Raw genomic sequence first — 23,236 nt, forward strand, 5'->3', positions numbered from 1 at the left:
CGTTGGAGTTAGATCTCCCACAAAAGACCAACTGACAGCCCACAAAGACACCTGGCCCTCAAGAAACCCCTGAGCAGTCTACTATATCCTGTGCTTTCAACATCTTTCTTAGGGTGTTAGGTGCCTCCTTCACAAAGTGAAACCAGAAGACTCAACACTCACTGATTCTAAGACTATAATGCACAGTTGAATACTAAAGGTGATACTAGCAAAAGTGACATTGCTTTTCATGTCCCGAAAGCTCAACCTACAAGTAAAAACACTTAAGTATAACTTATGTTGGGCTGGGGTTGTGGCTCAGTGGTAGAGCACTCGCCTTGCATGTGTGAGGCCCTGGATTCGAGCCTCAGCACCACATAAAAAAATAAATTAAATAAAGGTATTGTGTCCGGCTATAACAACAACAACAAACAAAGTATAACTTATTGACTCCTAGCAAATTCTCTTCTCTCATAATATCCACTCTAAAGCAAGCTCTAGGAGGGCAGTGTTCACTGTTGAGCACTGTGGCAGCAAAGTTATGGGTAACCCATATCCTTGTCTATGCTATCACAGTGCAGGTCAATAAATCTTTGTAAAAGGAATATTTATTGACCATTCCTATTAAAAAAAAAAAAAAGCAAGACCCCCAAATCAGTCTTAAATTTCTGGAATGAAATGATAAATATCAGATTTTTCTATTTTCACAAACAGCTATTTCTAAGAGCAGAACCACACTTTGATGCTAATTCATTCTCTTTTGAGGAGAAAAGGGTAGATATGTTCCATAATGGTGTTTCCTTCGGGGCCACAGAGGGCTTCCTTCGCATGAGTACTGAAGTCCTTTGGACACTGATACACCCAGGGTCCCATTAAAGATCTGTCTGTGGAGTATGGATACAGAGAAAACACCACAAAACCTGGTCTACAGGTTCCTTATAATAAGCACCTTGGAGCAGGCCAAGAACCAGATCTTAAGTTAGGAAGAGAGATGTTGAAGCTGATGTCCCTACATGCATCAGAAAGGAAATTGAAGCCTTGCTCACACCACTGAAGAGCCCTCTGCACATAGTGGGGCTTGATAAATATTTGTAGAAGAAATATTTGTTGACCGTGCCTATATGCGCATCAGGTCCTGGGTTTGATCCTCAACACCACATACAAATAAATAAATAATAAAATAACGGTATTAAAAAAAGAAGCAAGACTTAAAATTGATCTTAAATTTGTACAATGAGAGGATAAATATCCAATTTCTTTTTTTTGTTTTTTTAGAAACTGCTGTTTCTAAGAGCAGAATCATACTTCAATGCTTCACCTCTTCTTTTCCAACTTTCTAGAAGTTTGTAATATATCTTCACAACCTCTCAAGAGGAGATGAGGGATGATGTTAACTGCATTCTCTTATGTCCCTTTATCACCTGAGAAGGACCCAGTCATTGCTGTTGATACCTAAGACCTACACACATGCTAGTTTTTGAGCACCATGGGTCACAAGTCATTCTCTGGGAGGTTTAGTGCTATAAAAGTGGTTTAGCCTTACGTGATGTCTGGAGACTCAGGCTCTTCCAACTGCAACTCCTTGCGCATCGTTCCCTCGATCTCTGCAGCCAAGGAGTCCTGAGAAAAGCCAGAAGACACATGAAAAGAGAGCAACAATTCAAAGGGTCTGTCTCTATAAGAAGCTTGTAGCCAGGGGAGCCATAAAAGAGTAAACTGAGACATCAGAAACCCATAGACTTTCTGAAACACAACTTAAGGTTAAGAGCATTCTCCATGGTTAGAGACCCTGGCTATGCTATCACCAAGGCAGGTTCTGAACATGGCTGCACCATCAGGCCCTGAGTATAATGTCTAAAGTGCTGCTGAGTGACTGAAAGATCCCATGTTCCCTTAGCCAAACCACAGAGCTACAACTATGGCCACGAAGAAGAATAGAGAATTGGGAGGGCAGAGGGGAGTGTGTTCAGAACAGTGGGGACAGATGAATTTGAAAATACCCCCAAGCTTATAAACGGTTAGCTATGACATCACAGCCTACATGGGCCACACTAAGTTATTGTCCTCCCAGGCCACAGGATCTGCTGCAGCCCCTTGGCTCACCCAGGATTCTGGTACTGAGGTTGGATGAAGGCCCTCCAACTTTGCTTCCTAGGCAGGTACTCCCCACCTTTATAGAGCAGTCTGGTTCTGCACTATATAGAGTCTCTATGTAGACCACTGGGTTGTGGGCATTATCATCTCTGGGCCTCTGTCCTTAGCCTCCCCTGGCCTCCCACAAGGGAAGGCCCTCTCCCCACCAACCCACCACCTTCTCTATGAAAGGCATGATTCCTATTCCACTAGGAGCCTTGCATTTCCTCCCAGGCAGACCCCAAACATAAGTTCTTGCTAGTTTTCTGAACAGTCACTCATTTCTCTTTCCACCTAGGTTGTGAGCTTTGGGATGAGGGAAGAGCCAGTCAATGATGACTTCTCACTTCCCCAATGGTCCAGGCTCCAAGCTGAGACTCAACAATATAGACTGCCTGATGGAACCCCCTCTCCTATACCACCCACTGCTCCTCACTATATGAGGAAGAACCTAACACAGTCCCTCCTCACTTTGATGTGGCAGATACCCATGGGGTCACATGTGTTCAGAAAAGCAGCTGCTGAGCACCAGGGGAAGACACCGAGGTAGGACAACCTAAAGGGGAGGGCTAACTCGATGCTAACCCACAGAACTTTCGGCAGTGATGGAATGTCCTCTGTATTGTCCAACATGGTGGCCACTAGCCTAGCACTTGGAATGTGGCCAGTATGACTGAAGACTGACTTTTTAATTGTACTTAATTTTAATTATTTAAATTTACATAGTCAGGTGTGGCCAGTGCTTCCCAGCAGGCAGTGCATGGAGTCTCCTGGGCATCATCTCCTGGGCCCCATGGTCCGCAGGGACACTCCAGTCTGAAGCTGAACCAAGTATGGAGATGGCAGAGGAGCCAGCAGGAAGCTCCATAAGTAAAGGGCTAGTGAGCTTGTTTTCAATCCTAACTCACAAATATGCCATTTTATTTCACCCACAGATTGCCATAAGCATAAGCCTTGTTGAAGGGCTTCCCCAGGTGAGTCTGAGGTCTGTTAAGGTGAAGATATTTTTCTTAAGACTTCTATTCACCATGTGGTTTATATCCAGAGTTCTGTGGAACAGAGAGAAAGAAGGGACCTTTGTATACACTAAGAAAAATGAGATACCAAACTACTAATTTCAAAACCATGCTGGGAGCAAGTCACAAGCGGGCTCCATGACATTTTGGAGCCATGACCCCCTTTAATCTGGCAATCCAGGGAAACCTATGGATGCCTTCTCAGAACACAGTTTTTAAACGAATAAAATAATTAGGACTATAACAAAGACAAATTATTTACTTATGTTATGTATTTGGCTTCAGGACTGATAACTGAGTTTGACATGGAGATTAGTTAGCATCACTGGTATTTTGAGGCATCTGTGACAACTGGAATTGCTATATAAAAACCTTGATTTCTACTGGTCATAGACGGTGTTCACGTCACTGTGGCTTGTTGCCTACCTTCATGGAGGAAGGAAATACTGAATACAGTCAGGGATTGATGAAAATAACACAAAATTTTCCCTCAAAGTTCACAGGCCTCCTGAATCCCATCTGTGGATCCTAGATGAAGAACTCCTGCCATAAGACAAAAGAACTGGGAACACCGTTACACAAACTACTACTCGCTGTTTTATTCTACAATTAGAATGGCAGGGAGCAAAAGAGACAGAGCTGGGCGTTCTGCTCCAGAAACAGTCATGGTATGATCTTTAGAACTGTTTTAAATACCTTCAATGCATAACGCACTTTAAAAATAGCCATCTTCAAAAACTGGGCTTGCCAACAACTACAGAAAAAAGCAAACAAAAGCTTCACTTCAGCAAATATGAAAGCTGAGACTCCTTCCAGAAGGAAAAAAAAACAAAACAAAACTGAAGTACGTGTTTTCAATTCAACTTTTCCCTTACAATGGTTTGGTTTTCAAAGACAGATTTGTCCTTGAGAGCTGGAAAGGCAGTGGAGTGAATCCAGGTACTTACAAAACAAGACAGCCCCAGGAGCTCACTACATCAGACTGAGAAGCCAGGAAAAAAGGAAACCCAGGCAAGAAGCCTGCAGAGCTACACAGGCCAGGGGGAAGCCTCAAGCAGTTACTGCTAGATCGGGAAACTTGGGGGACAGAATATTCTTTGCTTTTATTAGGATTCCTGGAAACACTGAATCAGCCATCTGCCCCTTAGAAAACCAACTCTTTTTTTTTTTTTAAAGAGAGAGAGAGAGAGGAGAGAGAGAATTTTTTTAATATTTATTTTTTAGTTCTCGGCGGACACAACATCTTTGTTGGTATGTGGTGCTGAGGATCGAACCTGGGCCGCACGTATGCCAGGCGAGGGCGCTACCGCTTGAGCCACATCCCCAGCCCAGAAAACCAACTCTTAACATTTTTCTTTTTGGTTTCCCTTACATGTCAATCAAGTTGGTTTTTTTTTTTAATTTTTATTCTTTTTAGTTGCAGATGAATACAATACCTTTATTTATTTTTATGTGGTACTGAGGATCGAACCCAGTGCCTCACACGTGGCAGGCAAGCGCTTTACCACTGAACCCCAGCCCCAGCCCCTCAATCAAGTTTTTAAGAGAGAAAGGGAGAAAGGGTCTGAGGTTGTGCCTAGCATGTGTGAGGCACTGGGTTTGATTCTCAGAACCACAAATAAATAAATAAATAAATAAATAAATAAATAAATGATCCATCAACAACTAAAAAATATTTTTAAAAAAAGAGAAAGAAAGAAAGAAAGGGAGAGAAAGGTCTAGTCTGACTCTAATATGTAAAAGCAGAGAAGAGAGATCGGGATTTAGGAAGAAGACCCAACAGAGCGGGGAATGGCAGGATAGTGTCCTCCAGGGTCAGCAATGGGAGAAAAAAGGGAAAAAGCTCAAGAAAAGGGGGACCAAAACCAGAAGGGAATTGGTTTTACAAACTTATATAGTCATCTATTTTTATCTCATTGAGATGAGCTTCTTTCCAAATCTCTTCTCACCTCAGAGAGAATTTGGTATTTCATCAAATCATGAAAATGAAGACTGAATATAAAGAAATTCTTGATAGTTTGTTCTTTAGGCCTTCTATCCATCAATCATCCTTTCATCCATCTGTGCTTCCTTCAGCCATCATCTATCCATTCAGCCCACCAGCCAGCCAGGCATCATCCATCTGTCCATCCATCCATCCACTGCCCATCCATTCATCCATTCATCATCTGTCCACCCATCCATTCCACCCACCCACCATAATTCAGCATCTATTAAGGATCTACAATGCTACAACATACAAATTGCTGTGTTTGGTACAGAGTATTAAAGAGAGGAAGGGAGAGAAGAATATTACTAATAAGACATTCCTCTCCCCTTCCAGGGATTTATACTGATAGAAGATAAAATAAGAAGGCTGATTTCCCTGTAACCAAATGCCATGTAGAAATGACCAAACAAGGAGCTTAACCCTAATGCTGTCCAGAGAGATTAACCTCCTGAAAAATCCCCTTCTCTAACACATTACCCCTGAAGCCCCAACATGAAACAAATTAAGTGAGGCTAAAGAAATAAGGTTGTGTGAAAATAGTATGAAAAAAAAAATAACAAAACAAGAAAAGTTGTTTAGAGATCACAGACACCGAAAGTCACCAAGAGAATGATTCATAAGTATACAGAGATCCAACAGAACTGTATGGCACTTTAAGAATTCTGGAATGTACTTTTGGAGCCAAAAGAAATAACACATACTCTAATAAGGTTAGGAAAAAAAGTCATGTAGAAAATACATCTAAGTAAATCAAGTTCATAGTAAATTTATGTTTTAATGGCAGGAGTAGGAAAGACAACAGATTTAGAGGGATGGAAAATAAAGCAACAATCTGTCTTATGCAGTTAAGAAGACATCTACTGGCCTCACTTGCCCTTGACTGTGAAATAAGAGGCTAAATATAAACGCCCAACTCCAGTGCTCACAATATCAGCCACCATGGCCATCCTACCCGACAAGCCTCCCTGTGGGTGGGAAGAGGGGTGCTGGGAAGAAAGCACCAGCTCACCATGGGAAACAGGCCCAGCGAGTGGTAGCGCCGGGACGTGGTGTTGGGCATGGTTTTGTTCCTGAGGTTCTTCAGCTCTTCCTGCGCTTCGTGAAGCATCTCCATGCACTCTGCGTACTTGTCCTCCAGCTCACGCAGCTACAGAAGACCAGGAAAGATGCAGAGGGTCAGGACCTCATGAGTAGTCGGGCGCATGCCCCCCACAAGAGCCAGAAACACACATGCAATCTAACCAGGCCTCCAGTGTGGAACAGCTGCCCTGCTGGCCAAATAGCAAAAACTCTCAAGATTGGTTTTTCTTTAAGTTTTACTTAGAGTGAGTCTACAGTCTCAAAAATCTCCTAAAATACCAACAATGAGCAACGTGGATAAAACAATCTTAAACGAACAGAAAAGCAAACCAGCACACCCTGCTTCAAGGCATATCCTTGAACAGGCTCCTCTCAAGCCATATGTTGCATGTTTTACACTGGTGAACATTTACAGAGCCAAGATTTAGCAGGTGCCAGGCCCTGGGCTGGTGTGGAGCATGGTCTCCCTGTGCTCACAACCAGTAACAGGGGCAGCCGGCGCAGAACCGAGGTGAAAGCTATATTAAATTCAATATAAAAACAGTTGTTCCGCAGCAACTTAGCGAGATCCTGTCTCAAAATGAAAAGTAAAAAGGGCTGGGGATGTGGCTCAGTGGTTAAGCACTTCTGGGTTCAACCCCCAGTACAAACAACAACACCAACAATAAAAACAGTTGTTACCATGGACATGAACAAAGCCTGTCAAGGGAATATGCTCTACCTTCACTGGAACCAAAAGCCCTCAAGAGGTAAGGAAGACACACCCACCTCAGCCGTGAGCTGCCGCTGGGCATCCTTGGCAGCTCCCAGGTGTTGGACGAGTTCCTCATTTTCCACTGCACACTAAAACACAGCAAAGACACATAAGTAAACACCAGATAAGCCCAACTCTTCCCCTCATTACCTGATCAATTAGGACCCCACCCCCTTTCTACAATGAAATGTGTTATTTCAAACTGGAGTAAAATTTTGTCTTATATAATTTTGAAGGTCTTACAGTCCAATTTCCACTCAATACCTCCAATGTAAAGGCTGCTTTCTAGAAGCCAGTCTCTCTCCTTCCTTCAATCTTTCTTCTTTTTCTCTCTCTGCTTCTTTCTTCCCCCTTTTCATTTTTCCAAAATTATTTAGCCTCTCACAGCAAAGGTTTCATATGGGAAACAAAACTGTTTTTTGCCATTTCACTTAATCCTCAAGGGGCTACTTCTACTGCACAACATACTTGGTGCACTGAGTCGAAACAAATACTAGGCAGGTGATTAAATTAAAGTTCAGAACTTCACATCAACAGCAACTTTTTATTTTATTTTATTTTCTAAATAATGTCCTCCCATGGGATTTCTCATTGGCCAGAACTACCACAGGGACAGTCATAACTGCATTGTAAATTATCTTAGTTGAGCTCATTAAAAAATAAGAATTGAAATCATTTAATTACAATACATGAGGAATGGACACACAACAAGTAATGTCTACAATAGTCCACCCTTTGACTGCCCAACATCATATGTATAACTCTTCATGACCACAGAGTGAACCCCAATCCTTACCCCCAAAGCTCATCAAAGTACTGAATCTACCTCAAAGTGGAGACCTCTGGATGAAGAGCACTGTGCTTTATCAGGTCTCAATTTGGATTCTGGGGAACTGGTAACTTAGACACTTTCAAATACATGCCCTGAGCACATCATATAGAAGTGTTGAGACACAATAATACCACCTCCCATTAAGAAAAGAGGAGGAAGGAAAACAGAGTGGCAGAAGTAGAAGAAAGTAGAATTGGGCAGGAAGAGAAGAATTTCCTATTTTGTAAGTACAGTAACTCTCATTACCCTGGCCTCTGGCCTCTGGAGGAATGTTACTTCTCTAATTAATTAGTATGGCCACATCTAGGAATGTCACACTCAGAGGAGGATGTACTCATGGAAGGCTGCTCCACTCTAGTAACCCAATTCCTGCTGATGTAAATTTGGGTGCTGGGATTGCATTGAGGACTGAACAACCACAGGCTATTGTCAAGCATAATTACTGTGGCCAGTATATTAGCTTCTAATGAATTCCTGTAGCACCTTTTTTGATGAATTCTATTAATCTGTAGATTATTCTCAGGAGGTAAGAGGTTATGAAAAGACCCTTTGCCAACTCAGGGCCACAAGACATTTTATTACTGAATCCACTAAGCTTTTTCTCCAAAGGGGCAACACACACTCTTCTAGAGTAATGGCCCCTTCCCATCTTGGCACAACCACTGTGGTGTTAGCCAGAGTGACAGAAAGAAGCCTTACAGCTTTTGCCTTTTTCTGCAAGTCGACGATCTGTGACAGCAGGTGCGTGATCTCCTCTTGCTGGCGGGCAGCATCTTCAGTCTTCTTGGCCAGCTCCTCTGAGATGCTGGCAATCTGCACGTTGGCATCCCCTTTGACAAAGAAATGACAAAGAGTAAGAGAGAAAACTACACACACAAACCAGAGAGAGTGGTTTCCTGGTGGTTCACACATGAAAACCCATCTTTATGGGGAGGAGTACAGAGGGTACATGATGAAGGGATGCATAGTGACTGTGTTCTTCCATGGTGAAGCAAAGTGGCTTCTCAGGACTCAGTCAGTCATGAGAAGGAACATGATCTTCCCATGGGCTGTCATCCTGGGCTCGGTGCAAGGGCCTAACCCCACTGATCAAGTCTGTCTCCTCAGAGCCAATCAGGCAGGCACCGGGAGTGAGCCAGGAGGAGACACCCCAAACATGGTGCATCTGGCCAAATCTCAACATTCCACACATGAATGGATCCATGTCACCAACAGGAAGCCCTGCTACATGCACCTTGTTCTAGAAATCCCAGTTGCTGATGCACACTACAATTCCCTTTGGTTTTCATTCCTATTCAGACATAACCCATTTTATAAGACTTAAACATGGGGTGTGGTTCATTTGCTTAGTATTTTAATGAAATGCAAAAGATTCTATTTGCCCTTTTATCTTACCTTGCAAACTTACAATGGAGAAAATGGTAGGGGAGTACTTATTTGCAAAACTGAGAACTCGGGCCTCAATTTTCATAAATCAAATCACTAAAAAACAGTTTTCTTCACATTCTCAAGCCAGATTTCTGTATCTGAACCTAACTTTGGCATTTAATAATTCTAATATTCCAGCAGAAAGTCAAAATTAAATATCCCTCTCAGAAGAAACTGAGATAATATATGGTTAATGGCCTGGAACCCAATTCACAAATAGGGAGGGGGTGCCATACAAGGTCAGGTCTCATTTCACTGATTTCAGGCTGGCAGGGAGCCTGCTCTTCATCAAGGACGATACAAAGCCACTGGGTCATGACAATGGGAGATATAAGGAAGTAGAAGCTGGGGTGGGGGTTGGGAGCGAGTGGGCAGGGGACATACTCAGCTCCTTCACACAGTCGTTGACCAGCTGCTGCTCCTTCTCTTCGTAGGTGATGGTTTCTGTCTTTAGCTGGCAGGCCTGTAGAAAAGGCTCAGGTCAGGGCCCAGTACTCACCCTGCACTGTGACTTGCCAAGCGCGTGAGGGCGAGGCATGGAGCAGGGAAGTGCTGGTCAGTATCTCTTCACCTGTCATTAGTTAGGTCCTCAAGTACAAAACATTTCCTACTTAGTTAAGGGGACATTCTCAAAGCAGAAACTTGAAAAACACACACCACTAGATGGCGCCACACAAAGCCAGCACCCAAGGGCCACACAGAGCAAGCTCTGTAAGATTCTGCAGGAGGGTCTGCCTGTTCATTTGTCTGTCCAGCTCATAGATATGGACACTGCTGTGGCTCTCACAGTGCCTAAGACCCTGCCCTGCCTATGGCACGCATTCTAAGGATAACCACAGGACTGGGGCTGAAGCTCAGAAGTAGAGTGGTTGCCTAACATGAATAAGGCCCTGGGTCCAATCTCCAGTACCATTAAAAAAAAAAAAAAAAGCCAGGTGTGGAGATCCTAAGGATAAGCACACATCATATGAAGCTAACGTACACTCTATCACTACTCTGTGCCAGGCACTGAACTATGAGGTTCAGAGTTGGAGTTAAACCTGCTGTATTCAGAATATGGTCCAATACAGAAAATTTAGAGACCCAAGAGCCATCCTAGGACCCTGGTCAGCTTCCTCCAGCAAGAGATCTGAAGGCCCAATGAAAATGATGCAGTTTGAGAAAAGGTATCTCAGAGCCCTCTGATCCTGGCCGTGGAGAGATAGATACTACATTTCTGAGAACAAAGGCAGGACAGTGAGAATCTATAGATGGGATTAGATTCCTTCACTGACTTTAGGTAAGATTCTGACAGAGGGTGGGATTGCTGGGTACTCAGAACTGGGGCATCTCCCAAGGGCTGGAAAGGCAGTGCTAGACTCAGAATGGGAAACACTGGGCCTGCAATTGGCTAAGCCACTGGCTGGCAGAGCACAATGGGGCAACCTTGGCCACTCAGGGTTGTTTTCATTAGGAAGTGAAGAGCTGGAAGAGGTGAAGTCTACAAGAATAGGTCTTGCAGAAAAGCATCTTGTTAGGTTCTTTCCAATGCGCAGCAATTTCAAGGTGACAGACAGTCTGCCCCACTGAAGGGGCTCAAGGGAGTCTAGGGCCAGCTTAGGTGGGCACACAGCCTGAACCTGACATCATCCCTCTGGCTAGAGAACACAAACCCACTGCCAATTAAGACAAACAGTACTAAATTTTTATGCATCCATGTTTTTAGAGAAGGGCAGTAGGTGAAGAGGAAAAGTGTGGGCTGAGAGTCACATAAATGTCCAAATCTTGGCTTTGTCACTTACTACAGACTGTGGGACCCCGAGATATCAAAACACTTAGCAGCCTGGAGCCTGGTTTTCTCACTATAAATGAGAATCAAAGTAAGCAACTTGCAGCCTTGTTGTAGAAGATTAAAAATTATAATAATAACATACGCAAAGTACCAGCGTAGTACCTTGCCAATAAAGGGAACTCTCTAACACAGAGTTTCCAAGTTGCCTCAGCTCAACCTTTTTAAGTCAACTGTTCAAGGAACATGTTCCCAGGCTCTGGAGGCACTGTTTCTTTGGAGCCAATCTGACTACAGTAACATGAAAACTGGCTTCACCCCCACTCTCAGTCGTTTCCTACACATTGAGACCAGAGCTGAAGAACACCGTGGAAAGACCCTATGGTGAAGGAGGAGAGATCTGCACGTCTTCTCAGTCCACATGCTGCAGGATTCAGCAACTGGGAAGGCAGTGTCCAGTGCAGGGGTGAGGCCTGTCTGCTGAGTATGCCCAGCAAGCCCAGGCTCAGTGGTTCTGCCAGAGATGGTGGCCTCTGAGGACAGCACTATAACTGTGGCTATTCTCGCCAGATAAAACAAACAGGGCCACCACCCTTCCAGGGGGTGACAAGGACAGGGAGGGAGTGCACTTCACCTCGGATCGAAGTACGACGTTCTCCTCTTCTAGGTCCTTCAGCTTCTTTTGAAGAGAATCCAAATGAAAGTAATTCTGGACTGAGGAAGATGACTCATTCCTCTTCAGCCTGGGAGAGAAAGTGCGCTCACCATCTGGGGAGGGTGATGTCTCCTCCACTACCTAGCCAGCCCACCTGGAGACCCAGAAGGGCTGCCTCAAAAAAAGTTTGTGAGGCTTGCATTAGACTGCTCCCTAATGCCCAGGAAAATAGCACCCCAGTGTACACCCCTCTGTCCACAATTTGCAGTTGCTACATTACCTCAGAATTCAGAGGGATGGGATCTACACAAAGCCAACACAATTCTGGAATGCCTGGAGGTTTATTTGATATTTAGGATGTACTTCTATGTTCTAAGAACTGCTTTAAGTATTTTGCATGTATTAACTCGATGCTAGAACTCTATGACTTAACTGCTATTAGTAGCTCCATTTTACTAATGAGGAAACAGCACAAAAATTAAGTAACCTGGCCAGGAGCATGCAGGTTAAGTCGCAGAGCTAAGATTGAATTCAGGCCATCAGGCTCTAGAGTTCCACACGGGGCTCTGCTGACTTTCAGAACAGCCCCCACACCCTCTGTCCCAAGGACCTGCCATGGCACCTCCAGCTTCAGAACCCTGTGTTCCTTTAACAGCAAAGCCCACCTTTTTTTTTTTTTTTAACCTGTTAACACGCCAGGGCAAATCAACTGACCTGACAAGTAAGCAATAAGACCCAGTAAGAGGAAAATTTAAAACCTGCCCTTCTATGTCCCACAAAAATAGTACAAATCAATCCATCTGAGGCACTTAGAGATGCTTATTCTGGGGAAGGCTGACCTGTGCTGCTGGTGGAGGTGACCCTGCCTAGGTGACTCCAGTGATATCAACAAAAGCCTGTGCCCTGGCCTCCAGAAACACAGCCCCCAGGTGACTTACGGGGTTGAGCAGACAGACTCCGGCTCGCTCTCCTCCGCAGCACTGGTGTAGAATTGGAGCAGCTCATCCTTCATGGACAGCTCATGACGGAGCTGAGAAACCTGCACAGACAAGAGCCAGGCCCACCTTTTGCTTTCTAAGAGGTGATAATGTCCTCCTTATACTCAAATACTTACTACTTAGAGACAAACTTCCCGTTGAAAATGAAGACACTAATCGGTTATGTGCTACTCAACAAAACAGGGGTTTCTAAGAGTTGAGTCTGATCCTACTTAAGAAAAACAGAATCCATTGCTTGAAGGCAGAAATCTCCTTCTCTAAATTAATAATTTTAATTTTGGTATAGAAAATGGACACGAAGGCTCTAGAATGATGATGGAGGACATGAGATTACTTCTGGGCTTTGGAAGTAGTTAGATGACCAGCTAGACACACTACCAAATGAAGGAAGAGGCCTTTCACTTCTGCTGGAATCAAATCCAACTCAGAACAGGATCATGGAGATGCCAGCTCTGGTGGGCTGCCGTAAGCAGCTAGTCCACCCTACCTGGAAGCCCACACAGCCCCACCTGGTGACTGATACACTTTCATGGGGCTCCTGGCCACTCTCGGTCAGTCCTTGCTCAACAATCACTAGACAGAAATTTCAGATACAGGAGGAAAAGAGCAACTATCAAGAACTGATCACACAACTACTGCTATGGTGGTTTTGCAAATCACGGAGATTTATTTCAGGTTTTAAAGTAAAAAAAACTTTTGCTATAAAACTCTTCATTTGCCCTTCCAATATTTAGTACTGATGAACATGAAATCAGTTCTAAAAAGAGTAGTGCAACTCTGTTTTCTTTCTTATTTAGAACTTGATGTGAGGTCTATGGTTAAGTCCAATTTCCGACCCAACACAGGGAGTGAATTGTTTCTCCCGAGGAGAAGCCAATTTATTATATACACAAAGGCTTCAACACCTAGACTGATCATTCAATGATGTGCCAAAGAGGAACATGCTATACTTTGTAAACTCAAAGCTTTTCCAAGGCAGGGAGACAAAACATTTCTAATCCCAGAGAATAGGATATTCTTTGTATGTGGTAAGGAATTCCATGAAAGAATGGTAATGTGATTTATTGGTTCCTGAGTGGCATGTTCCTCTGCCCAGAAGGGGCGAGGTGGCTACTAGGGAGGCTGAGGGCAGAAGGATCACAAGTTCAAGCTCAGCCTGGGCAACTTAATGAGACTCTGTCTCAAAATTTAAGAAATAAATAAAAAGGTCTGGGGCTATAGCTCAGTGGTAGAGTACCCCTAGGTTCAATCCCTCGTTTCAACAACAACAACAAAATTGCAGTCTGAAAACTATAGAAGCAGCCTAAATGTCCATCAATAAATGGACAAGGAATTGATTTTTTTAAAACGTGGTATATTTATACTGTGGAGTTTTATTCAGCTATGAAGAGGAATGAAAATATTTCATTTGCAGAAAAATGAATGGAACTAGAGAACATGATAAGTGAAATAAGCCAAACTCAGAAGGCCAAGGGCTTTATGTTTTCTTTCATATGTGGAAGCTAGAGAGGAAAAAAGAAAAGAAAGTGGATAGAAATCTCACATAAATCTAAGGGAGATCAGTAGAGGAGAGGGTAAGGAACCAAGGGGAGGAAGGAGAAAAGGGGAAAGGGAAATACTGGGAAATGATATTGTCCAAATTATAGTGTTATACTGTTTGCATGTAAGAATGTGTTAACAAAAAATCCCACCATTAAGAACAAATATAATGTACCAATTAAAAAATGAAAAATTGTAAGAAGGGTCCCAGGCTAACCCCCACACTTTCTTCATGGTCACCTAAGAGAAGGGAGGACGACTTCAGGTCACGATGCTAGGGGCAGGGAAGACAGGGGTCAACTTTTTTTCTCCTAGAACACAACAGTATTCTACTTCACCATCTTTAAAGATAGCCTGGGATTACATCTTTTCATATAGTATGACAACTCAACTTCATCTTATTAAAATTGCCATTAAACCCAGGTTGGGAATCGCTTCAGTGAGAAGAAAATTTGATTATATCTTAGAGACATGGGTAAGGACGTACACTCCCAATAAGGAAGTTCCTGATAGAAAATAAGAGAGAAGCTTCCTGTACAAAAAAAAAAAAAAAAACTGTCAAAATTCACTGTGGAAATAGGGTGACAGGAAACAAGTCCCTCAGGAGGGCCTGACTCTTAGCTTCCTACTCCTGTTCCAGAAGCTCTGGCTGACTCCATTGCCTCCTTCCTCCTGGCCACACCACATGGCTTCAGAAAACAGGTGTGGCTCCTCCTCATCCTCTTAGGATAAGTCTGATAAGTCAAAACATTTCGTGCCCTTCCTGTAGCCATTGACAGTCACCAGCCAAGATGGGCATCATGAAAATAACAGGGTTTCTTCCATGAAAACAATAGGCTATTTTTTTTCCTATACACACGATATTACATTACAAGGATGAATGCCAGTCACCACCCTCCCCTGCAGCAGGAGGTGGCCTTCTCTGGCCCAGCCACCTTCTGCTCACTTGCTGTTGTGTTGGCCTATATGCGCTTCTGCTGAGCATGGAGCAGCTCTGAGGTTGGAGTCTGCACTTTGAGAGGGTGAGGACTGTGACCGGTCCCTGATGCCCAGCCTGCCTACGTGACAGGGTACTATAGGCCTACTAACTAAGGACTGTGCCTACCCTGAGAGACCGTCCATGATGTGTGAAGAAAGAAAGAGCTGCAGGACACCAGCTTCCGGCCTCCAGGAGGCCACTTCTGACAGGAGCCCTGGCTCAGGTCTGGGTGCTCCCTCAGGATGGCTTCTCCAACCCATCTCCCTCCACCTTGCTCCCAAGCCCATCGTGCCTCACCTCCTCCCTGATGTGTTCCACTTGCTCCTCTAGCAGCTCGTTCCTCTCGGTTAAGGTCTTGTTCTTCTTCAACAACGACTGGCCGATCCGTGCAGCCAACTCCAAATCCCGCTCTTTCTACAAAAGGCAAGAGGGAGAATGAGGATTCAAAAATACCCCCGTGTCCTGAAGGAGCCATTAGGGCTTGATGTCAAGTGAGGAAAACAAGGGCATCCAGAAATAACAAAAGAATTGATTCACCATCTGTGTCAGCATTTGACGCCTGTTAAAGAGGAGTAAACTCTGCCCACGTATGTACGAGAGCTACGCAGACATGAAGCAACCAAAGGGAAGCCTGAATGTGATGAAAACAAATCTTTGTTCCCACAGTGGGAAAAATGCTTCCAAAGACACTTCTGCACAACTGCTTTTTGGTGTTTGTGCAATCATTGATAAAGCTTCTCTCCACCTGCCACTGGGCTGCTATAATGCCAGGCTCAGCACATGGAAATACCAGTAACTCTTTGTAAGAGGAATGAAGCAGTTCTAAAATGCTCTCACAATGCAGCTGAGATCTGGCACAGGGGGGCGGCCTCTGTACCATTTACCAGGCTGGAATGCACTGAGTTCCTTATTTTTGCCTCATATGAAACAAAAACATTTAAAGTCACTCTGAGACACAACTACATCTGTTTTGTTTTGCTATTTTGTGTTTTGCTTAGGAGAGGTTATGTAGGCTTTATTAAAAACAAACAATAGTCTTTCAAAATGCAGAGATGATGCACACATTTGCCCTACTTTGGGCAATGTGCTCAGACACAGGATTTTCTGATGGTTTGGTCAATGACCTCAATTAGACAGAGCAGCACACGCTGGAAAATCCTGTGTGGCACATAAAGACAGGGCTGTCTATGAGAGAAGAAAGATGTCCTGGATGATGGACAGATGGCTTCCCTGAGTGCACACTCATGATCCCCACAGCATCCATCCTTGCCTCTATGGTCATACTCCACCTGTCACTGCTAGGTGGGGATGAGGGATGATGAGAAGAGGGGGCTCTGGGAAACCACATTTCTGTAGCAGTCTTACACTAATTATTCTGTTCGCCAGTATTTTAAAAGCATGGAAACATGTAGTTTGGGGGAGAAGAAACAAAGCTGGAGAGGAGTCCCAGGTTATGCTCCAACACCCACTTATTAACCACCCACGTGGCCTGAGGCAAATGGCTTTGGCTTCACCAGCATCAGGAACACTGTGGGTTAGTTGTTCCGAAACACATCTTATGACCCCTAGGTGGGCTGAAATATCATTTTAGTCATCATTCAGTTACCAGCATTTTGTTTTGAATTCAAAACAATAGCACAAAACTGAAAAATACCAGAGTGCATGCACATGATAAGGGCACTATTTCATGTTTAAACTTTTGTTTATCACATGTTTACCTATATGAGTACTGGGACAAAAACCTAAGACTCATTCCTTTTCTCTTTTCTTTGGTGCTGGGGATGGAACCCAGGGCCTGGTGCATGCTAAGAACTCACTCTACCTCTGAGCCACATCCTGGTCCCTAAGCTGTGTTTCTTACAGCAGGCACTGGCCACCAGTTTAACTGCTCCCAGGTGAGCCATCCTATTCTAAGTTGAGTACAACAGTTTGAACATCCCAGTGGCCCAATTCCCTTGTCTGTTAAATGGAGGGTAAGGAAGGGGGCAGGCTAGCTGAGAGCACCTTGGAAAAAAAATCTAGCTTTATGACTAAGTTGTATGACAAAAGGAAAATACAGTTTTTATTTCTAGCATCTTAGAAATAGTTCCCTTACCACTGTTCCCTTACCACCTAGAGACTCAGCACATGTGGAAAGGACCCTCCCATGCAGCCAAGGGGACACGGTGGCTCTGCCCAATCCATCTAGATGCTCATCTCTGTGCATTTGTTCCTGCTGGCCACAGCATCTACCAGGAAGCTTCCTTATCTCACATCCCTTTGTCAATTCTCAGACTCAACAGTTGTGTTTACTTGGTATCTAAGGGAAAGAATTCAAAGAACTGTGTGCAAGGGAATAGGTGCAGAATTCCAGTGTCTCAGCACCCAGTCCAAGTGGGTTTCAGCTCTTTTGCATTTGGCTAAAACTGCAGTACAAAGGACACTTCTCTGTGAAGCAGTCTCCATAAATCTAACTTGAGTCTATTAAATTTCTCTGCTAGAACAAGCTCTTAGACTGAGTGCCCAACGGTGCTTAATTAATGCCCATCAGCTCACTCTCTGGCTCCCTGCTCTGCACTGCTTTCCAGGCTGCTGAGCCCCAGCAAGCACAGACCCTTTGCACACCTCAGCCACATTTTGTCTGCACGTTTCCCTGCAGACAAATTAAGCAAAAATTACAATGCTGAAGGCAGGTTAGGCAAGGCACTGCCAGGGAACCCAAAGAAGGAGGGATGGCTTCCTAGGGCATTGAGGGCCACCACCCAAGAGCAATGGAAACAGGCAGGGCGGGGGAAAAACAAGTGAAGTGGTAGCTCAACAAGGAAGGCTTTTGCCCTGCATTCACACCTCCAACCCCAGCCCTGGGGCCTCCAGCCTCTCCTGGCCCCATGGAGGGCTGGCATCTGCACACAGGAAACCTTATCTCTACAGTCATCACAAAGAACATTCTCTGCTGGTTAAAAAAAAAAAAAAGCAGGAAGTTACAGTAAAAATATTTATGGATGAAATGAAAAACACTTCCAAAATTATTATAGCATCTCTGGTCTTTTTTGCTCTAGTTTTACTAATGCATCACGCTGGTTGAGTTTCCTTGGAGGGAATCACAAAATGGGGGGGGGGGGAAAGCTCCCATTTCTTACTACCAATTATCATATGACAAATGTTTGCTTCTAAATTCAGGAAACAGCTAGGAAATGACTAGTGGATTAAACCATAATAAGAGACTACAAATAATTTAGGCCCTTGGAAGTAGTAAATTATTAGGAAAACCTAATCCTTTTACCACGTGGGAAATGAGGCAAGGTGGAGCTTGCTCTAACTGCCTGCTCCCTCCCTTTGGCTATGCTTTGCTTTGTTTTGCTTTTGAAGACTGCTGCTTGGACTCAGCCTTCGGTCTTGCAACAAAACCCTGCACTGACAGTGCACCCACTAGAGAAGGAACAGCCTGCCTCCCTCTTGTAGCAGCTGACTCATCCCATTCACTAATTTTAGGATAAAAGCATGACTAAGGGGACAGTGGAACACCTCTCTCTCTCTCTCTCTCTCTCTCTCTCTCTCTCTCTCTCTCTCTCTCTCTCTCAGAACTGGGGAGGAGACAAGCTCTACCCAAAGGTATATTCCCAACAGCAGGGAGCCAGGGTGAGCTGCAGCAGCCTCATCCCCTTAAACCAGGAGCACAGTCCACATTCAAGGGCTGTGCTTCAGCATCCTGTGCAACTCCCTGGCACCAGCCTGCATGTGGCTGGCATGCAAACCAACACAAATGAGCAGAGGAAACAGAGGCAAAGGCCAGTGAAAAGCACAGCAGGGTGCAGCTGTCACATGACTTGTGCAGCTAGACTTTAACCCGACTGCTTCCAGAGAAAGGCAGTAAATTCATCTGGGATTTTTATCAGGGCAAGAACAAAATGGTGTTGCTATATATAAAACACAGAGATAAAAACATGATAACCCGGGGCTGGAGTTGCAGCTCGCGGTAGAGCGCTTGCCTTGTACACGTGAGGCACTGCGTTAGATTCCCAGCACCACATATAAATAAGCAAATAAAATAAAGGTCCATCAACAACTAAAAAAAAAATATTAAAAAAAAAAACTAAAAACATGATAACTCTTTAAAAATAAAAGAAGCCACAATGAAACACTCGTGTGAAGAAATTACCCTACCAATATTCTTTCCAGCAACTCAATTTTTAAAAATATGAGACTATATTCTTCATATAGCAACATTCGGTCAGGAAATAAACTAGAGGGAAAGTGAATTACTTATTTATTTGTTTGTTTTTCCCTCTTGTGGTGCTGGGGATTGAACCCAGGGCCTTGTGCATGCAGGGCAAGTAATATACCAACTGAGCTATATGCCCAGCCTCTGGAAAATGAATTCTTGATACTAAGTATCTACATAAAAAAAACTTATGTCCTTGGCTTCTTAGAAATGGTCCTGTGCTCTCTCTACTTTCTTGTGACCAAGGAGATACTTCTTCCTCTATATCTTTCCATCATGATGGTCTGCCTCACCTGGGGCCCAGTCAGCCATCTAGGGACTGAGACCTCCGAAACCATGAGCCCTCCTCAACATACACACACACACACACACACACACACACAAAAGAGAGAGAGAGAGAGAGAGAGAGAGGGAGGGAGGGAGGGGGGAAGGGGGAGAGGGAGGGAGAAAGAGAGAGAGAGAGAGAGAAAGTAAAAAGAAAAAAGAAAAGTGGTCCTTGCATGTCCTAGCAGAGAGCAGGGTCATGCCCTGTGGAGCATTTACCTACACAGTACTGCCAGCTCAGACAAGCCTCAGCAAGGACCTTGGCAGTGCACACCCAGAGGCTGCAGTGCCCTGGTCACATTTTCCAAGTAAGTGTCCCACGGACAACTGTATTAACAAAGACTAAATGGGCCAGCAAACAAAACTGTCAAGAATGACAGTCCCACCAGGCAAGGGGGGCTAAGGGGCAGGGCTGGGAATCTGCCAAGTAATCTTGGTGCCTGTCCCATTGGATTCCGGCTCCTTCCATGTAAAATGGAGGAAACAGCAGTATCAACTTCTAAAAGCTACTACAGAATTAATGAGATGGCCTGTAGAAAACACTCAGCTCTCAGTTCAATTTTATCCCAAATAGTAAGAAACAGATATTTTATCAAAGATCTATTATATCTAAGGTTTAAAAAGTCCCCTGGGCCCAACCATGTGAACCTGCCACATGGCTAATGCCACCACCAAGATGGCTACAATTCTGGATGCCACCAGAAGGCACAAGGTCAGGGCCCCAGAATGCTTTCCCCCATGCCCAGTCACACAGAAACAAACCCTGACATCATTTATATGGCCCTGAAGAGTTTGCAACTTCCCCTTCAAGAGAACGAGACAGGAGTGTGTTGCAGGGCAGGTGTGGGGAGGCTGGTTGTGCAGAAGGGAGAAACACAGGAAGACAGAGACATGAAACAGGGAGAACAGAGAGTCACTGCAAAAGCTTTGCCCCCCCCCCATACTGGCCCAGGTCCCACCCAGGTTTCAACCTTGTCTTCCCAGTGCCCCAAAAATGGTAGCAATGATTTCAGTCTCCCATCCCTTCTACTCTTTTTCCAGGGAAGATGTGAATGAACAGTCATGAGCCCAAAGTCATTCTGGAGTCTAGAGCAGAAACACAGATCTAAAAGCCAGCACCTGTTCACTAAAGGCTGGATTCAGTGGTGCTGGGATATTTGGGGCACTTAGCAAATACTAGCTAAAACCCTACCTGCTCCAGCCTGGGAGAGGCCTATGGATGCGTGTGTCACGCTCCTTTTTCTGAGGCCTTCGGACCTCAATTCTCTGCCAATGGAATGCTCAGAAGAAACTGAGAACCAGTCCTCAAGTAGTTGCAACTTCTCTAGATTTTCCTTGCCACGCTTATTTTACTTCTTCCCACACTGACACTGTAATATCACACTAGCCTGATATAAGCAAAAACTTAAAATATGTTAGAAAGACAGGGATAATCATGTATTTTTCTGACATTTGGGATTTAAAATATATTTTAGTGGTTCTCAAATATTAAACTGGGTATTCTAGCAAGTATCTGAATGCTACCATATTTTGTGTCAATGATATGTTCCTTTAAAAACCTAAAACACTTGCAGAAAACTGCAGCTACCAAGGTCAGCTACATAACTACTAGTTCAAAAAGTAAAGCCATTAAATTATACCCCATGGAGGCCCAATCTCTAGGACTCCTGCTGAAATAGTAACGTTTGCACTAATCAATATAAATTACGATCGATCAATTATAAGCAACCTTTTTGTCTTCCCCTGAATACTTACCTCCTCAAGAAGTCGAGTAACAGCATCTATGTCATTGTATGTCTTAGTCATCTGGCCAACTCTTTCAGCACATAAAACTGTAAGAAACAGAAGTCACAGTGAGACTGTGGTGCCACAACCCCACCCAACAAATGGTACATGTAAAACACTGGCCCTGAAATTGTCTCTGCTTATTAGGCATGAAGGATAATGGATTTTGCTGGGTTCAACCCACACTGTACTCAGCACCCCAGGGGCCTCATGTCCCAGTTCCAGTGAGGAAGCCCAGGTTTGTGACAGGGAGAGTTGTCATGGAGTTCCTATGAAGCCCTGACTTCAAGGTAAGGTCTGGTGGTGGCAATGAAAGAGGGTCTGGCCTCATACAGACTCAGCAAATTGAAGTGAATGGGGAGGAGGTCAGCAGCACAGCTCCCATGAATGAATTTCCATAATTCCCATAGGATCCAGAGCCTATTGACTGTACAGATTCACATGGAGAGATCGGGAGCTTTCAGGAAGCAGCAATTGGTTTAATTACTGAACAACAACCTTAAACTGGTAATTTCATAATAGCACAGGCCCCTTCTTCCCAAATGGCCTCAATTCTAAGCCTACGCAACCAGCGTTCATACCAGGAAACTAGGGTGATATATATATATTTTTAAAAACACTACTACTATTGTTGCTGTTGCTGCTACACACACACACACACACACACTGTGGTTTCATTACACATACACTTCACTGCGGTCACAGAGGTGGCTCACAAGCTGCTTTAGGACTATGTGTCTTTGTTCTCCTTCTAATGAAGAAAAGGGTTGTGCAAGGAAAGAAGTGTGCAAAAAAAAAAAAAAAAAAAAAAAACCTCAGAGTTGTTTTATTTTAAATCAGTGGCAAAGAATTGATTTGCAGTTCAACTAACACAGAGAAGGTAGCACAGGTTTTCTTCTACAGGGGACGGAGTGAATGTAAATGGATTCAGGGCCAAAGTGCAAATTTTTTGAACCTTGTCACTTTGGTGCTAAATAAAACTTCTTAGTAATGCTTCATAACTAAAACACTGGAGAATAATTCTGTTAGGAGTGGATGCTTTCTTAGTGGTCCAGCCCATTCAGTAATAGCCCATGCAAGGCATTAGGAATTAAAGTGTATTAGTAACTCATATGCAGGGGCATTACTAATGGCAAACTGTAACTGGAATTCAATAGGTCTTTAAATATTTTATTAAATGCAAGTAGAGATCATCCTAGCAAATGAGCTCAGAGAAATCTGAGCTGTTGGAATGATTTTCTAGCTTAAGGAGGAACCTTGAAATCTGGTTCTGAATCTGAAACCGACCAGACTGAGTCCTCCAAGCCAGGAGCCTGGCCCTCTGCCTCCTGCCCTCCATTCAGCACTTCCATGGCAGGATACCTCCTGCCTGCTGCAGGGATACTCATGGCCTGAGCCATTTCCCTTTCCCTTGCCTCACACAGAGTTGCCAGGGAGGGAGTGGCAAAGGACATTTATAAGAGTAGGCTTAAACCAGAATCTAATTTGATGTAGATGAAGTCCAGCTCCAATTGCCCTAGATAGTCCATCAGCTCCAGGGCACAAGAAATACTATGTGAAGATTCCTACGCCACCACCAGGAGTTAGTTTTCCTCCTGCATAGATGTGATGTTCTTCTAGAATAAGATTCAGAGCTGCTATTTCTCTAGCATTATATTAATCAGAGATTACACTTAAACCTTTAGAGCTCCATTTGTGAACCAAGATCACTGTAATTATTCATACAGTCAGTCACATGTAACCACATGTAGTTGTAAGAAATTAGAGAGGGATCC

The 23,236-nt window shown here is 44.0% G+C and overlaps 1 protein-coding gene across 4 annotated transcripts in view; it reads right to left on the reverse strand.

The window, feature by feature from the left end:
- The window catches only part of TRAK1 (trafficking kinesin protein 1), a 115,727-nt gene that overhangs the window by 23,116 nt on the left and 69,375 nt on the right, over positions 1 to 23,236 (reverse strand). For all 4 annotated transcript variants that reach the window (XM_081284571.1, XM_081284573.1, XM_081284572.1 and 1 more), the window contains exons 3-11: positions 21,432 to 21,508; positions 15,449 to 15,565; positions 12,574 to 12,674; positions 11,615 to 11,723; positions 9,597 to 9,675; positions 8,484 to 8,614; positions 6,967 to 7,041; positions 6,128 to 6,265; positions 1,523 to 1,599 (exon numbers count right to left, since the gene is read on the reverse strand). In XM_081284571.1, the coding sequence (XP_081140697.1) occupies positions 1,523 to 1,599; positions 6,128 to 6,265; positions 6,967 to 7,041; positions 8,484 to 8,614; positions 9,597 to 9,675; positions 11,615 to 11,723; positions 12,574 to 12,674; positions 15,449 to 15,565; positions 21,432 to 21,482 (878 nt within the window). In that variant the 5' untranslated portion in view covers positions 21,483 to 21,508. The remainder of the gene's footprint in view (positions 1 to 1,522; positions 1,600 to 6,127; positions 6,266 to 6,966; positions 7,042 to 8,483; positions 8,615 to 9,596; positions 9,676 to 11,614; positions 11,724 to 12,573; positions 12,675 to 15,448; positions 15,566 to 21,431; positions 21,509 to 23,236) is intronic.

This window comes from Spermophilus citellus (genome assembly GCF_964194105.1).
Source record: "Spermophilus citellus genome assembly, chromosome: 3".
Classification (NCBI taxonomy): Eukaryota; Metazoa; Chordata; class Mammalia; order Rodentia; family Sciuridae; genus Spermophilus; species Spermophilus citellus.